At 40.4% G+C, this 19,150-nt stretch overlaps 1 protein-coding gene across 1 annotated transcript in view; it reads left to right on the top strand.

Annotated features, from left to right (window-relative positions):
• Positions 1-19,150, top strand: part of nrm (neuromusculin) — a 541,650-nt gene that overhangs the window by 130,607 nt on the left and 391,893 nt on the right. The window contains exon 4 of the mRNA XM_083111557.1: positions 5,914-6,068. Coding sequence (XP_082967683.1) covers positions 5,914-6,068 — 155 coding nt within the window. The remainder of the gene's footprint in view (positions 1-5,913; positions 6,069-19,150) is intronic.

The following is a 19,150-nucleotide window of genomic DNA, read 5'->3' as shown; positions in this document are numbered from 1 at the left end:
CTTCTTGGCGTGGTGCTATGCACAGGGGAGCACTTTACCTTTTTTTTTACATACACAACAAAACTAAAACTTCTTCATAAATGTTAGGAATGTAATGTGAGATTCATCAAAGTTCATCACAACTGCAGCACGTCCTATGAATCAAAACGGGTATTGAACACACAGTTCCCCGATTACCATGCCAAAACTCCAAGGTGTAATCTCCACGCACAAGTTAAACAATACACCAATACCATAGGTTCCCGTGTATACAACTGTTTGATTCTATAATGTGCAGAATTAAACAATACCAGTGCATTTTTGCCGGACTTTTGAAAATACCTCCCGTGCCCTCACAACACATTCTTTAAAAGCTTTCCACACGCTCGCTCTCGGCGGTCTAATTTGTGTGCACATACGGATGCAGAGTCCACGCGCTCGCCCGCATTTTTTGATGTTCATATGTGCATGTATGAACATAATTTCAGAACCATAAAAAGTATCAGGCGGGATTGCAAAAACTAGCGCAGCCGAAAGCGAAAATTTCCAGGGCACAGTTAAAAACTGGGAACTCCGTGTGCTTGGTGTAATACGTATGCGCAACTAATATAATTTTGTTTTTGAGTTTTAAGGTTTCTTCTTTACCAACATTTGATACTCTTTCCTGAAACTGAATTTACGTTCAGATGCTTGAGTTTTTATCAATATGGTGTTGTTTTTGTGTACATAAAATGCCTGGATGTTTTGGGGGTCTTATAGTGGTATTTCAGTTTATTGACCATAAACTGTTCTTTATGTCAAACCGAAACTGCACTTTGCAGCGAGTTACAGTTAACTGCTCGATAAATAAACTAATTTCTATGTTTAGTAGCAGAGAATGATGTTAAATCCATATGCTCCAATATTGCAATATCCGCAATCGATATGTACAAAAACCACAACAGTGAGACGAACAACTTTTTTGGCTCATTAATGGATAGTTTAGACGCTGTCATTCCATGTCGATTTGACGAAAGATGTAATGAAATATTATCCACTGACATGGATATCCATAAATTATTTTCTGCTTGTAGTAAAGTAAGAAACCATATTACTTTTCTTCTCTTCTGCTTCTAGTTTTTCGGTTACACGAGATCAAAGTTTCAGGATTTGCTCACATACGGAGCTTCCGACTCCTCGTTCCAGGAGAGTAGTACATTAATAAAGAAATATAAATTTCAGCATGGAACCTTCGTAGATCCATGAAATTTTCTCTGTAAGCCAATCAATGTGCACATATGCAAAGAAAAATGTCCGAAGACTTCGGTGTTTTTCTCGCTGTTTGCAAGAAATGATTTTACATAAAGAAAGCATGAGTCTTACTGCAAAACACATGAAATTTCAGATATTAATATTTGAATCTCACTGTATTTATTTTCCATTAATCCTTTAACTATATTCTTCTTGCATATTATGTAAAAGGTGTGGGTTTTCAATGGCTTCTGAAGAGAATTGATGCCAATTTGTGAAATGTTAATGGTGACTTCAATTAAAACACTGATATTACACACTACAAAGACTTTTATTAATTTATTATGACAGTCAACAGAGTATGACAATGGTAATATTTTTTTAAAAAAATGACTGTGTGAATTTTTGCGCTACAATAAATATTTACGATATTTACATACATATATATATATAGGGTGACCCAAAAGTGTGAAACCATCCTTATAAAAGACAAACAAACTGACACAGACATCTCATGTCTTGAAACATGATGCGGATGAGGGGAACACCATCTGAACATGCTTCAAAGATGACCGCTATCTTAAAAGCCGCCGTATTGGCGTCAACGTCATTTGCTTAAATGGAAAAGTGGTCATGTGACATATCAGATATTTCAGACACACACTATGGCTTAAGTTGAAATGAGGCCTCAAGGAGCAAAACGTTGTTTAATAAAGTTGTCTGTCTTGACTTTCTCTACGAGCTGTGAATTTCTGTCCACGGTTCACGGAGGCATCCAGTATAAGACCGTTAATTTCCGAATCTTTTCCTCTCGTTCGTGCAGATCTACGGTGGCCGTACGACACAGAATATTGGAGCTGACCAAGTGAATTGATTTCCGAGCCTAATGCACTGGAAACTTCATCTGCGGGGAAACGTATCCACCCTATTCACGTTACTTTGACATTGGCTTTAATGAACCTTCGATGCGTTGGCCCCGCAAACAATAGAAAACCTTCATTAGAGATTTTGAGCTCACCGTGCGTACTTGTGTTTACCGAGTCTCCGCTCGTACACCCTCCCTTCCCTCGGCGTCCCAAGTGCCATTCACTGTTCTGTGGAGGAGTCGGGAGGGAATGGGCCCTTGGCCATCCCGCGTGACAGGTCTGCTTATTGTCTCAACTCTTCTCACTTTCTGGGAAGTGAACTACAAATATATCTCTTCAAAGACCTATCAGAGTTATGCACAGCCACGGGTTGCGTCCTGAGGTTAAGTATAATTGACTCACCAACCAGCACCTACAAGCACGCAACCAAAAACTACACAAATAATTCGCCCATTGCATAATCTTTAAGGATAATCGTCAATGGTTCCGAATATTCAATGATTTTTTCAAAGTTTCACAGGAGAAAGACGAAGTATTGTAAAATTATAGAAATTATTGTTACAGTAAATTTGAACCTTGGTGAAAGTAATTACCACTGCTTGGAGATCCTGAAAGTGCCATTTATAAGCGAAAAAAGGACTTAATAAGTACCTTACGCAAGCATCCGCGCTTCCCAGCGACATAGCACTTTTCGTTCATAGAAGAAAGAGAAAATATCGTAGAATAGTGGAAATTATTGTGAACGTCAATTTGAAGTTTTCTGAAAGTAATTAGCACGGTTTTCAGTTCCGAAGTTCTATTTATCGGCGAAAAGAAGATGTAAAAGGTGTCTTACACAAATATCGCCACTTCCCATCAACAAGGCATACTACAGACTACTGCCAACACGAGGCTCGAAAGGGGTGTGGTACTTGAGACCAGCACTAACGTGATGATATGTTGAAACATTTATGGAAATTTTTGTAATGTAATGTTAAGATCCCTAAACTTGGCTTGTCTAACCTACCCGAAAACATTTAGAGATCTTATTTGAATGCTAGGAGTCCTTAAACTAAGTCCCTTAGCACCCCACACATGTAAACTATATGGTGTCAGTAATCCGTAACCAAGATGACAGTAAATGATTGGCTGGTTGCAAGAGAAGAACCATATAGGAGTATATGAAAGTTAAGAAACATTCTCAAGCAAATACGCAGTAGGTACTAGCTAAAACTTCGAAGTATATGCTAACAGACATAATTGATAGCCAAATTTTCGCCTGGCAGTTGAAGTATTGCTTTTTCATTTCAAAACCTGTCAGAGATGCGTTAGTTTTCCCATGTTCTGCAGTTTTACACATGAAAGCTGCCGACAAGATAATGTTAAAATAAGTCTTTAAGCTTTCCCGACGACAAATAATGAAATTATTCTTGGGCTCTCGAAATCTTGGAATATTTTTCCACAACTCACCTGGTCAGTAGCCGGATAGAATCTAGTCAAGATAATGTTAATTTGAAATTTTAGAAAACATCTCAATTTTTCATCATTAGCAGAGTAGCCATCTTACATTCGGAATTTCCTTTCTTGCTACTCTTTGCGTTAAATGAATGCACTATTTACAAAACGCGTTTGTGTGCTTACTTTCTTAACTAAAGCGTACATTGTTAGCGTGGAAATACCTTCCAGTTCTACGATTCTTCTCTTTGCTATTCCTTCATCCCACCGTTCCTCTCCTCTCCTCTTCTCCCCGCCTTCCCCTTCCCTATTTTACGGTCACTTGAGTGTCGTTTGCGGCACGGGCACACCAGGCAACGTGGGAGCCTGTTGCTACAGCGCTGTAAAACATTAAACAGGCCATGGCTGCCGGCGTCTGCGAGCGCGAGATGGCGTTCACCTGGAGAGAACATTCTGTCTGTTATTTCCTCCACGTTCCTCAAGCAGGAAAGGCGAGGGAAATGTGGGATTTGAACAAACAGCGGAAGCCAATTTTACAATGAATCACGTTTCTGTACCGTAATAAACTTAATCCGTAGTATTTGGCTTCAGTGTATGTGTGTGCGAATGCTCATAAAATGTGTTGAATACTTCGCAAAAGAGTCGGGCAAAATGATCAGTAAGTTCTTACCATATGCCTCTGTTTCTGATCGGTGCAGCCTTCACTAACCTTACACGGTTAAATTGCCATGTCAAAAAAAATACTCCAAGGAGACAAAAATCTTATCCTAGGAACAGGGACGTATCTAAACAAATCTTTGAAGCATCTTTCCGTTAAAACAATAACGTCAGTTAAAGAGAAAGTAGTGAAAGTTCTAGGTTTCGAGTCTCTTCCTGGGCATGGATGTTATTCATGATTGTCCTTCGCCTCTTACATCTTGGGGTGAAAGGGCCTCCCCGATGGCGCAGTGGTAGCGTCGTCGCCTTGTAATCAAGGGGTCCCGGGTTCGATACCCGATGGAGGCACATAGTGGCTCGGATCCTACTTTAAACTGTAGGTCCAGTCCCGATTAGCCTTACTGTGCATAAGGTGGACTTAAAACAACAAATAAATGTTTTAAAAAATCTTGGGGTGTAAGGTTTGACCCTTACTGAAAACACCCAAATGTCAACATCACTTCCACGTCCTACATCCTGGACAGCATTTGCACACTGACGAGGTTCTGTAGTCATGGTCCTTGGCCGGTATAATTCTCCATAGATGTGCTGTCCATTTGTGTTTGTGATTGTCTTCTCATTCATTTCTTTTATCTCCATCCATCCTCATCTTTGGGGTTAGCCAAAAGTGGTAGGAAAGCGAAGTAAAATAATCAAATCAAAACAATCAAACCCTTTCATCTCTTCAACCATCCTCGTCGTCGCGATTAAGTGAAAGGGGGCGACCTTGTGCTAAGACAGTCAAAAATGCCAACATCTTCACTCAGTAACACCCTTGACGGCATTTTTGCAGGCTAACGAGGCTCGGCACCAAGACCCACATCCAGGATGATCCTCTGTAGTGTTTGTGTATTGTCGTTCTTATTCGTTTGTTATATCGTTGCGTCTCATCACCAGTCATTCTTCTCGTTACGATTGGCCAAGAGTGGAACAAAAGCGACGTAAAATAACGAAAACAAATCCTCATGCTATGTTCGCTCTATCGATTGATTGATTTATTTGGATAATTTTACTTCGCATTTCTTCCACTTTTGGCTAATAGCGAAGATGAGTAATGATATTGATGAAGGGAGACTCACAAAGAACAGTCATTCCCAGGACGGGATTCGAACCCGCGACACCTGACGTCGCAGCGCGCTGTGCTGACCACTTTTCGACGGAGGCCGGCCGGTTTGCTCTATCGATTTTCACAAATTTATAGTCCCGCCTACTCTTGGTATGTCTGGGCCGACTCTATAATTCTCCATAACTCCCTCACGAAATTCCTGGATATGCCACTGCCTGGGAATTTTAGTCACCCGGTTATATTCTAAAATTCAATACAGCGACGAACAAACCATGCTTGATGTTTACGTAAATTTCAGAAATCTTGAAAGCTATTGTTTATGCTACGGTAACTCCATATAGCAGGGGTCTCCAACCGATGGCCCATTGGCCAGATGTGGCCCACAGAGCCCTTTGCCGTGGCCCGTGCCAGTTTGAAAAATTAAGTGCTTAACTTAATGTACCGCTTGGGGCCGGTAGATGGCAGCATCTTACAGTTCTCAATACCGTAGTATAGCTTCGTGACCCCCGAGCGTCATTAAAATTGTTAATGTGGCCCGCACAATGGGACGAGTTGAAGACCCCTGTCTTATAGCGTTATTCTGTACTGATGCCTTCACCTCTATGCAAAATGTCTGATCGTTATTTTTCTTCTGTCCAACAGAGCCTTCATCCACTATGACCCGAACTCGACGCTCACTACACTCGAAATCACCCCGCTGCTTGTGGAGGACCAGGCCATCTACAAGTGCGAGATCACGTACCTGGAAGCCAGGGAAGGGTGCGACTTGGTTCAGTTCGTCAACTTAACAACTCTAAGTAAGTACATGCTTTTATTTACTCATTATGTTAATTAACTCGACGAAACCGTAATTGTTATAAGCTCTACGTTTGCATAATGCTTATATTAGTTTTTAGAATTCCTTCAATGGATTCAATTACTGCATTTGCTTCTTTACCTACAGTCTGTTCCGGGGATACCTGGAGCAATGCCGCGCATAACGGTAGAGAAGGGGAGAAAGCGAGTGGGTGTAACAAAGCAGTGCAGCCGCGTTTCCACCCATTCACTTACTTCCCCCCTCCGCGTTCATTGGTCGAGGCCTCACGTCCTACTTGCGCAGAGGAATGTTTTAGTTCGCTTGCTCCAGAGATTTCCGGGACAGAGTGTAGACTGTATTATTTTCTAATGTGTGGAAAATTCCGTTTAATGAAAACAATTTTTTAGAATGCAGTCTGTATGGCTATAGTCGGGAACACATCATTAGGCGTCTGACACAATTTGCGCTGTTGCCACACTTGCATCAACGCACCTTCTTGCAACTGTATTTGTTCTTTAACTTACTACCACATATGTTGTTTTCCAGTCCGTGGTACAAAATGCCACGACTATTTGTTGGAAAGCACAAGTATGGCAGCAGTCTATTTCCGTTGCAGAGAGGATTGGGGGCCAGATTCGGCAACAGTGCGAAGTGTACGTTGCCACATTCCCACCACACTTCTGCCCGGTTGCCGAATTTTATGGTATAGTTTGACTTGTTCTCATGTACGTATTCATGTTCAGTACTGTATATAAATCAAACTACAAGTAATGACAAATCAAAAATATTTCCCTCGGACCCAATAAGATATCCTAATAGCGCGTTCAAGCAAATATGGTTTACCTTCATTCAAAAATTAAATTGAAATCGAGTTTATATAGCTGTTTCAGTTTGATTGTTGTACTCGATCAGTAATTCTAATGCTTTATCTTCGTTCTTCACCAACAATGTGCACGTAAAGAATACGTAAAGAGTGTCTCTCTGTAAACATACATAGAAAAAAGGTTTGAATAACCACAAATAGATGATGGTATCCTAATATTTGTTGAAATGGGTGATCAAGTATTGTTGAACAGCGCCATTTTTTTTGTAATTCTGATCAAATCGGACATATTTATTTGCAAACAATTTAATCAGCATTTGGCACAGGCTGTCATTGTTCCTGTGCTCGCCGAACATTGAACTTTTTAGTAGAAACCACGTGACGTAATCGCTATCTACTGCCAAACTCCTCTAGGGGGAAGCCAAGCTGCGAATAAGGTACACAAGAATGCATAAAAATATATACGTACAGCACACTAATCACTGCCAGGATAATTGTGCAAAACGAACTAACTTCTTGAATGACAAAAAACGTAAGGAATAGCCTAGGAAATGGCAAGATCAAGCGCGCAAGCGCAACTTCTATGCTTTCCATTCGCTCGTTGCTGTCTATACTCTGTGCCGGGTATCTATGGAGTGAACGGACAATAGCAAGTCTCTGTGTAAATGGTAACTCGAGAGGCCTCGACCAATGAACGCGTGCGAAGGAACGAAATTTCGACAGGGGTAAAAAGCGACTGCAGTTTCCAGCCTTTTCAGCAGCAGGTACTAATTCGCTCCGCCACTTGATTTCTCACCTACTCTGCCATTATGCGCGGCCTTGCTTCAGAGATTACCGGGATAGAGTATTGTTGACGGCATTTTCCTCGTTTCCGATTGGCAGAAAAAACTGTCGAGCGATCGCTAACGCGGGAAAGGTGACAGGTTGTAACAAACGCGTTCAGTGAGATTTACACAATTTAATTAAGACTACCACGCATGCGCATTTTTGGTTACGACAGAAGCTCATGTATTAGAATAGGGAGCAAACAATATACAAGTAAGATTGCCTGATGATGATAAACCACTATAACTAACATTCCGACAAGCATTAAATTAAATTACACCACATGGAGATTTGCAAACATTGAATTCCTGAACTTATTTTGATCAATGGGTACAGCTAGGATGCCTCTATTTTATGAAACGTAGAGGTATTTGGCAAAACCAAAGAGAAGGATTTGGTACAAATTTGGATTCCAATAATTTACAAGCGGCAGGCTAAATACAGCTGAAAAAAGTCTCTGGAAGAGGATTACTTTGATAATGAAGGGAGATGGAACGCAAAAACCTCACAGCGCCAAAGTTTTAAAACCAGTTTACCGTGCAATTCGATAATGTTTATTTTCCATTAGCAAGGATTTGAGCGTATAGGTGGTACTGGCGGTTTTGAAAAAACGAGCGAATGAACCTTTTAATATAAACAACTGTGTAAGCATTCGTTTTTCATTCATGCACAGTTCAAGTGCATTTTTTCAACAATTTTGAAAAATAACCTCCTACAGTTCTATTCTAATATCGCTAGCAACAGCCTATTAGTTGTGACGTAATCAGAATTTACTTCCTCTGGCTTGTAGTTTGCATCATTACTGTAAGTATGGGTGTATTTGAAGATCTTTATCACTGGAGTACCATAAATGAGTTCTCTTTATTTTTAATAATTCTACAGCTCTCTTGTGCATATATGTTTTTCAGAAGGTCACCACTATGATTAACTTCAGTGTTATTCCATATCTTATGTAATTTCACTTAATATAATTTAGTATCGTAACTAGGTAACTATATATTAATGTTCGTCGAGGTTTGTTGAAGTTTGAAAAATATATTATTTTTTACATGCTAATTATCTAATTTTCATAAATTCAAAACTCTTTTGAAACTCGCCGACCTTCGTAACGGAGTGGTTAGTGCAGCGCGCTACGACACCACGGGTCTCAGGTTCGAATCCTGATCTAGGTGTGGGTGTTCTTTGTGAATGTTCCTTCATCAGTTTCATCATATCATCACTCATTCTCATCTTCGAGATTAGAAAAAAGTGTAAGAAAAAGCAAAGTTTCAAATGCAAACTTTTGAATCTTATTTACCAATTTAATGGAGTGTCATCCTCAGAGATTGCTGGACAATTTAGAGCAGATGCTAAGGTTTTATGAATATATGGGACATTCCTTATCTCTAGATGTGCGTATGTAACAATACTAACGCTAATCTCTATTGTGAGGGAGTTCTTATCCAAAGCTTGTTCGTTAAACAAATGCCTGATATCTTTTCTATCATAAACCACAAGTCACTTTCTACTTTTAATTTTGGTGTGACATTACCGTTTCCAGTTTCAATTACCAGTATTTCCTGCCATTTGCCACCTGCCATACGCAACTTTAATAAGAAAGGTCATTTGTAGAGAATAGCAACTGAGGAAAAGGATAGTGCATGGAAAATACTCGTGGCTTGCTTTCTGTTCTTATATAGTGTTACATCGCTAACAGTTCGCATTACTAATTCATTTACGCACATTCGAAACTTCAAGTTGATCCCATCCTGTCACATTAAACCTAATGTGGCTGCCGCATAAGGCTCTCCAAAATCCTCCTCCTTTCCTAATACCTAAGCCATTGTTTCATTTCAATATCAGCGCTCATTCTGCTCGCCCCATCTCTCTGTATGAAAAGGGCCTATTCAGGACTGTACTGAAAAGGAAAAACGAACGTAGGTCTAGAGTAACTTTCTCTAAATAATCATCCGACGTACTCCTGGACGTTTTTTTTTTCCTTTTCACTTTCTTTTTTTTTTTTAATTATAAGCTGAACCCGAATCCTCTCTCAGCTAAGTTAATGCGATTACGAAAGGGTGATGTAGTCTGCATATTCATTGTTAAGTTCCTACCCACACCCCCTCAGCATCGAACCAGACTCGGGCTTTCAGCACGGAGAGGAACTGCATTTGCTTTTCCACCCCCTCCATACGCTGGCAACTCACTCTTTTACCCTCATCCAACCCCCCTCCCCCCTGCTATCCTCTGACCAGCACAGACTACAGTCGGACACCAAAAATGACAAACTGAACTTCACTCGTCGCCGGCCTTTTGAAAGCCGAAGGACATTCTTTGATGAGATGACATATCCCAGGCTAACGTCACTGGGATGAGGAATTAATCCCCCCGAAAGAGAAAATCTGTGAGGGGGGGAAAGCAAGCAAAGACAGTCTACCTTTCCGGGGGTATTAAAAAGCATATCTCTGTGCGACGACACCTGGCTTTAATGCGAGTAGGGTATCGGTGGAGTATTAATATGCTGTATCGTTACGTGAGCGTTGCGTACAGTGAACTATTGCCCCACTTTTACGTATGCAATGTCTCTTTTAGGTTGTTACCAAGGACGCCCGCAGGGAGGGGCCAGGGGGACACTTCCCCCATTAGATTTCTGGAAAGAGTTAAAAAAATTCGAATGGTGAAATTGTAGCACATCTTGTAACAAAAATTATTGTGTTACAGGAAGTAAGTTACAGCAACTATTAATTTATTGTTATTTGAAGCAGGGTTACATTTAAGCTTACAATCTATTTTACACTAATTATCTCTAATTGTCCTACGAGAATTAATGTTAAATATCAATTTCAATTTCCATTTTATTACTCCTACATTGGTATTTGGAGGGTTCAGTACAGTTCATATAAAAAATATATATAATTACAAAATTTCTATAATTTACAATCTAGATATTCACTAACGCTATAATATTTCTTATTAACTAATAGTTTCTTTAATTTATTTTTGAAATTTGTCATACTTTCTGCTTTTATATCATTTGGTAAATGGTTGAAAATTTTAATTGCCATCTGTTGGGATCCTTCTTGAACTAATGTGCAAATTCTATATAAATACACAGAATATGTAAATTACAAATATATGTAACTTTTAAAAAAGATAAGTAGTAGTAGTATTTGTAGTAATAATAATAATAATGAAAGTGTCTATAATTGCCCCTGAGGAAAAATCCTGTAAGCGCCCTTGGTTGTTATGGTAGTATTGCTATATCGTAATGTTAGAACAGATCAGAAACGATAGTCTGTGAAACAAAAGTTGATAACATCTCAAAACAAACCAACAACCCGCTCACGGTGACTGCTTGGAAATTTTTCGCGTGCAAAATTCATACGAGCAGAAGACTTCTGTAGTCGAAAAATAAAATGTATAATGATATGAAATTATCATGTGAAACTTTAAGAGAACCTATATCAACAAAAAACAAGATGTAAATATATTAAGCTGGCTAAATCGTCTTAAAAAAAACACCATGCTGTAATCATTGCTTTTAAATTTCCCCGTAAGTATTCTGTGTGTGTGCTTCACCGATGGGGTAGTGGTAACGTCGTCGCCTTGTAATCAAGGAGTTCGCGTTCGATACCCGGTAGAGGCACACAGTGGTTCGGATCCCACTTTAAACTGTAGGTCCAGTCCCTATTGGCCTAACTGTGCATAAAGTGGACTTAAAACAAAAACTCAAGCAAGGTACAAGGGTCGTTCAAGGTTGACCGGGATTTTCGTACGTAAAAAATCGATGAATAGCCGGATCATGATGAAACGTGCGGGTGACGTAATGTATTCCTTCGCGAGTAACTAGCGCCCGGCATGACGTATTTCGCGCATGCAGCAGCATTTGCAGCGAACATGGCGGCAAGCAGTGTGTCTGTGGCTGTGGAGCAGCGGTGTGTAATCAAATTTCTCGTGAAGGAGAAAGTGAAACCAGCTGAGATTTTCAGACGATTGCAAGCACAGTATGGTGAACAAACGATGTCGCGGACAAGAGTGTACGAATGGTGTGAGCAGTTTCGCGAAGGACGGGAGCTGGTGACAAATGAAGCGCATGGACACATTCGCCCGACTGCAGTCGCACCAGTGAATATCGCACGTGTTGAGCAAATGATTCTTGAGAACCGGCGAGTAACAGTGCGGGATATTGCTGCCGAGGTGAATATCAGTGTCGGGAGTGTTGAGACAATCATTCACGACCACTTACGCTTCCGCAAAATCTGTGCAAGGTGGGTTCCCCGCCAGCTGACATTCGATCAGAAGTGGACACGCAGGACGGTCTGTGAACAGCTTCTGAATCGGTTTCGAGCAGAAGGTGATGAATTGTTGCAATCCATCATCACGTGTGATGAAACATGGTTGCACAATTCAACCCCAGAGACCAAAAGACGCAGCATGGAGTGGCGGCATAAAGGTTCCCCGCCCCCCAAGAAAAGCAAAACGCAGCCGTCCGCTGGAAAGATCATGGCAAGTGTCTTCTGGGACATGAAGGGCGTTATCCATGTGGATTTTCTGGACAAAGGAAGCACGATTAATGCCCAGCATTACTCCACATTGTTGAGTGGTGCTGTACGAAAGTCCATTCGCAAGAAAAGACCTGGGATGTTGTCTGGAAATGTCATTCTTCTCCATGACAATGCCCGCCCTCACACGGCCAATGTGACAACAACAACTCTGGCCGACATGCGCTGGGAAGTTCTGCCCCATCCCCCCTACAGTTCGGATTTAGCCCCCAGTGATTATCATTTGTTTGCACCCCTAAAAGACCATCTGGGAGGGAAGAAATTCACGACAGACGAAGCACTGCGGAGCGATGTCCTCCAGTGGCTACGACAACAACCAAGTTCTTTCTACGCCAAAGGAATTCGGGAGCTGCCAGAACGATGGCAACGGTGCCTCGGCGCGCACGGAGAATACTTTGAAAAACTGACATAGTTTGGTGTTTCTTCTGCTACCTATTTCCTCTGCAGAAATAAAAGTCCCGGTCAACCTTGAACGGTGTGTGTGTGTGTGTATTGACTATGCAGACTAATATAATAATCAACTTCGCAAGTGATGTTAATTAAAATCGCTTACTTTGTTTTCTAGTAACGGTTTGCCTTAATACTTGCTTCACTTTAACAGCCTGTAAACCGTTGCTAAATAAAATAACCATTAATCAATATTATATTTCTTTAAAATAAGGTCCACTATGTGTCCGATTTTCAGTTGTGAGATGCCTATCAATTATGAAATTTTCTCCGTAATACACTATAAATTGGTTGTCGAATTCGAAATTAGAGGCAGTTCTAAAAATATGATATACAATACCATCTAATATAAATGTCTCCATCTGGTTTATTCTAATTCTCTCCAGCGGAAACGTTGGTTTCTTCGGTGCCTTCTTCAGATATCTGACAAGACAATGAACACGCAACACGTCACAGGTCCAGTGGAAACCAGGAATAACGGCCTTTTCATGGATTATCCATCCTTGAAAAGTGAACTGCTTTCGTGTCATTGGGAATTAATGCTGATAAGGACAACGGGTGATGATTTCGTGATGACTAATTGAGCTCTTGATTTTAAACTCCGGTTTCAGGTAGTAACAGCAGAATTTAATGGTTCGACTTGATTGTTTTGATTCAATCAACAATGGGAATGCTATGAAAATCATGCAGCAATTCGTTCCTCTTTTCACCTTCTCAAAATATTTTTGAAAAGTTTAGATTCTTCTTTCTAGAATTGTTCTCTCGTGTTTTGCTTCAATACTCAACATTTTTACTTTTTTTAAAGCCTTGGAGAAATTTCTGTTATTTTTTACAACCGAGAAGGGCCAATTGAAATTTCAAAGAGAAAAGTAGAATGAAATGAAAATTTATTCATTGCTTTCTAAGAATCCTTTGAAATCCCGTCGCTTCTGCTACTTGATATTTTCTCCCCTCGGAAAGAAATCTCCAAACAGTTTTATAAATTATTCCTTTCCTCCGAGTTGAATTAAATCGCACAAAAATTGTGTATTTTCATCTGCGAACACTCGAAAGCGTCGCGAAGAAATAAACTATACGAACACCACCGGAAATGTTAAAAAGGTCGACGAGAAATAGATGGAAAGGGAGGTTGGAAAAAATCTTGAGAGCACTTTTGTCTTTTGTTATGCCCCGTGGTAATTCATTTCTCGGAAGACATAGGTGGTGGCTGCGTTTGTCAAGATGCCTCCCGGATAATGCATGGTGGATATTAGATTCCTGTCAGTGATGTGTTTCTCGGCATCACGAAAGCAAATCGATTTCGGGAAGAATTCATCGCTCCAAGATTAGATCACGAGGGATAGGCGGGGCGTGGAGCTGGTGACACGTATTGTCTGTCATTCCGAACAAAAAGCAGCCCGCAGATCATCCAGAATGTAAACACTTTGAAACTTGTGATCAATTTTCCCTGACGTACCATTGAGGTCCAATTTATCAAAAAAATAAAAGTACCTAGGAACCAGTTTGTTGGGAAACTGCATAATAAATCTCTCTAGTGCTTTCGTGGTTTTTAGTGTTTGGAAGTTTCAGAAATTAAAAATGAAAGGCTGTTTCAAATTTACGATCTGCGAAGCGAGTTAACTTACCTGTAGGATCAGCGTGCGTTGGTTTTATGCAACAGCCGCTCACACTCAACGTACACTAGTTTTCTGCATTGTTTACTACGAAGAAATTGTTTCTCAATGGTTTTTGGCGCATGTTAATGCTTTTTAAATACATATTCTTCTGCTAACATTTCCTCGGATGCTTTATTCTCATGTAGTCGTTGAATCCTGTCAACACAACTGATCTCACAAGACTCAGGGCTCGGCTGAACTTTTGGCAGCCGAAAGAGCCATTTTTTTTCAAATTTCCCTCTCCATTCGGAAACCCGATGTGATATTCCAAAATATGAAAAATTACATACGCTCAGAAGTCATTCTAGAGCATTAACGTGAAATTTCAGAGTAGTTTGCTTTGGCTGTTATCTAGATATTCTCAAAAGTTTCGCGATTACGTAAGTCTATTAAATTATGTAGTTAACGGTGAAAGCAAACTACACGAAAATTCAGGCCAATGCTCTTTTAGAAGGAATTCTAAGCGTATGTATTGGAATATTACATCGGTTTTTCGAATTAAGAGAAAAATTTGAAAAAATCGCCCTTTCGGCTGCCAAAGGTTCAGTCGACCCTTAAGAGCATCAATGCATACTTTTCGTTAGGTATTATTTTAAATCCAAAGTGTTCAGGTAAGTCACCCCCCTTTTCACAGTAAAAATGTGAGTGTTGTTCAAATATGAACGAAAATCTGTGTTGAACCTATATTAACTTTTCCAATGAAATCATGTCGCATACTAATATTTGTCAGAAAGTTAGTGACAATCTTTATTAGTAACGTATCGTGCCCAAGGTATTGGATAGAAATGACAAGTCTTATGTCATTCTTAGCATAGTAAGAAACAGAGATAGGAATGCGGAATAAGGAATGAGGAAAACGTGAGGTTATTGACTTGGGAGACGAGGCGGCTTGGAGTGTTGGAATCGACAGGGAGTGTGATCAGTTGGCGAGAATACGAGACTGCAGATTGTGAGATAGAAGCGAAGTAGAGAACGATTAGGATTAGGACAATGGTGTGTGATGAGATTGATGTCTGACAGGGAGGTCAGACAAGTGACATTTGAGAGGACAAGTGTGGTAATAATCTTCATCTAATTATAAGGCATTAATATCCTTTTCTAAACCAATACATATCGGTTCAGTCATGGAGAGTACAAAAACCCAAATCTAACTTAAGTGTAACCTCTTGCATTTATCACATTTAGACCAAGCTAGTGATAACCGTCTGAGAGATGAATACAATCTAAAGGTTCTTGGTTCGATCCCAAAGGCAGAAGTAACATTGCGTTACGTGGTGTAGCTGAGTTACGGTAGTATGCAACCTTAATTGGCCGTTACCCATTATCTTTTTGCCTACTCTGTACTCTATCACGTTTCAAGATAGCACTTCTACGCTCGTCTTCAGGTGGACATTGCAACGTGCCACCTCTCGCAACTCCAGGGTATGGAGATCCGAATTGGCAACACACCGCTCCTTGCTCCGGCTGGTCAGCTAGGAGCACCAGCACTCACACAGGGATCAGGATTAAGACGATCCACCCTTCCTCCAAGAATGAAACCACCGAATTGCGACACGTGAAAGTAAATAAAATTCAAATACTTTATAATTAAAATGTCCAAAATCTTTAATCACGAATCGCGCGCGTACATACTGATTCGCACAAGTTAAAAATTATATTTTGTTGGGTCATGCACGCTCGTAGGCTGTGATAAGCAAGTTATTTAACACGAGAGTCCGCGCACCACCTGCACGGTTAATAGCATGATCTCAACTGCCTACCTCAAGCGCGAGGCGCAGCATAACAGATTGTTCTATCTTACAATAATACAAACTCATATCATAAAATAACACAAGAAAAACTGATAATTTATATAACACATCAATGTTAATTAGCGATAGTAAGCTAAAGTTCAGGTTGGCAACAATTAAAAATGCCAACGTGGAAGTTTTTACATCGCCAAAAACACGTAGCGTGGTTCCCCCACTTCTAACATAAACAGCCAAAAGGAAAACGATATTTTATTTAAAACGAGGGATAAATACTTTGCTATAATATTACAACATTAAACTATATAGATATAACTAAATTGATTTTATCAAATAATTCATATTTGCCCTTGTACATAAAAAAATGATTAAATAAAGATTTAGTTTATAACGAAGACAAATTATTTCAATCTTGTACATGAACAAAAATCGATATTAAGAAGAAATGTATTTAACTTGTGCTTAAACAACAAAATTTGCGTGAAAGATAGTAATAATTCTAGCCATTTTGAATTTGAAAGACAATGAAAACGTTGCATATATTATTTGGGATAATTATTAGCCTATAAATTCTGAATAAATGTTGCAAAAATACGCGAATAATATTATAACATAAGATAAAACGTAAATATATACATGAATTATGAAAGCAATTAAGTGTAGATAATTTAATCCAAGTTCTTAACTTGAAAGTATACGAATAAGATAAATGCCAATATACGAATGAAATCTGCCTAACATGGCGGTCGTTGCAACATTTATTTTTGTCGGTGTTGGAGATCGAACTGTGTATTCTGTGATTTTACTACAAATCCTGTTCGCTAACCAACTACTCCACCGCTTTCTTCCCCTCCCCTATCTCTCGCTCTGTGTGTGTCTGATATCTTGATTGTGACTGACTGGTTTCACCCAGATGCAAGTACCGAACACAAGCTGGAACATGTTCTAATATGACATAACATGCATCTTCCATTCATTCTTTTCTGTCTTTCCTTGGCAAGACTATTATCGATAATATTTGACCGCTCCTCGTATGTATAATTACAGTGGTGATTTACTATTTTCTGTTGCCTTAGGACTACATGACTTAGGCCACGAATTGACTTGAACAAAACACTGTTTCACCCTTCAATCTCCGAATAATAACCTCACTATACTCTATATTGATAATCTCTAGAGCAAGGCCACGCATACCGGCAGAGAAGGAGAGAAAGTGAGTGGGAGGAGCGAAGCAGTACATGCTGCTGCGAAGACTGGTAACGGCAGTCGCTTTTTCCCTTCCACGTGATCACATTCCCTCTCACGTGTTCATTGGTCGAGCTGTCTCGCGTCACTACATGAGCAAAGACTTGTTCTCGTTCGCTTGCTCCAGAGACTTTTGGGACAGAGTGTAGACATCTCTGCAATCTTCAATTATAGGTATATTCAGTTCTTACGGCTGGCGCTCTAAGTAGAAGCTGGCAAGGAAAGTGGGGAGCGGAAAAGTGACCAATCCAGCGCGATAAGAACGCAGCAGCCTGTAGAACGAAGTTCACGTAGTACTTATTTCCGCCACGTCGTATCTCTCGGCGCCACCGCTGTTGTCTGCTTGGTCTGCTGCGAATTCCCCGCTCCCCACTTCCCTTGACAGCTTCTAGAGCGCCCGCCGTAAGAACTGAAAAGACCTATAGGATCGGGACATCTGTTCACCACTGTATTATCAGAAAGGCACTAGCCTCTTTCTGGTTAAGATAGTCAATGTGCATACACTCTGATTCAAGTATTACCACATTACCTTTTAAGAATGTATAACGTTTGAGTGATCGTCGTGTTTTTAATAATTGGTCACACAAAAATTCCTCACCTTGCCGTACACAACATATGATACAGGGAACGTTACTTTTCGATCATCCTTCACGTACGTAGCATGATACTTTGGTGATTCTTTCCTTAAATTAGTCATGCTACAGCGCCTAGAATAACGTAGTGTGGAAAACGGCATGCTTCTGCGCTCTTTGGCTGGTTCCACTCCAAAATGATCCGCTAGAGGCGCTGGTGTTGACCCCGGTGCTTGGTGTTCGACTGCTTATAATGGAAGTAAATGGAGTTTTCGCTGCAACGTCTGATTCTTTTACATGAAGCATTTCTATGAATGTGATAATTGCTATGATATTTGGTACAGTGGTCGCGAAGATATTAACGAACATTCTAGACAGTCGACCACGTCCTGTTATCGTCATACTTTCGTTAATAATACGGGAGAAAAAATACGCGTGGCAACTAAATTTTTGTGTATGAATTAGGTTCATTATTATTATCATCATCATCATTTCTTTTAAAGATATACACACTGAAGCATTTGTATTTTGGATATTTACTGTCTCTTTTCTTCCGCTTTAAACCAATCGATGATAATAATGATGATTGCATGAAACGACAAGGGGAACCCCACAAAACTTTCTTAGTGGCATCGACATGAGTGTAAGGTAACTTTCAAACCAATGGGACAAGCGACACGGGATGTTCACACTGTCACACCAGTGACACACACTTCCAGACTGTAAAATAGCATTCATTGCACATGAGGGTCCAAACAGCAAACGACACGTTCATATGGCGTATTCGCGTGCTACTTGTTACTTCGGTCGGAAAGCTCCTTAAAGGAAGGGTGCTGAGACCGAAGCGACGCGCTACAGGGGGAGTTCCCAACTAAGTGACAAGCGACATGGTTCCTTCAGTCTATTAGCAAGCATTGCTTGCGAACAACAGATAGGGGACACGATAAACCGCACATTACAACAACAGATCTAGGCGACACGATAAGCCACACGTGTCGCTTTGTCGCTTGTGCGTCGCTCAAACTGGGCCATTTCCTCAATAGCTTGCAACATGTTGCCGTGGTTTTTTGTTCGCGCATACGCGATGCAATGAGTGTCTTGCTTTAGTGAGATTGCGCACCAAAGCGACAAGCGGCACGCGACACTTATCGCTTGAGGATTTCACCAACCGAACGCTGGCCTGTGCTTCCCGTCATGTCGCTACGATGTGAAATGTTGCTCTTAATT

Source organism: Lepisma saccharinum, chromosome 25 (assembly GCF_977018435.1).
Source record: "Lepisma saccharinum chromosome 25, izLepSacc3.1, whole genome shotgun sequence".
NCBI lineage: Eukaryota > Metazoa > Arthropoda > Insecta > Zygentoma > Lepismatidae > Lepisma > Lepisma saccharinum.
Note: the sequence above shows the minus strand (reverse complement) of the source record. Positions and strands in the feature narration are given on the sequence as shown.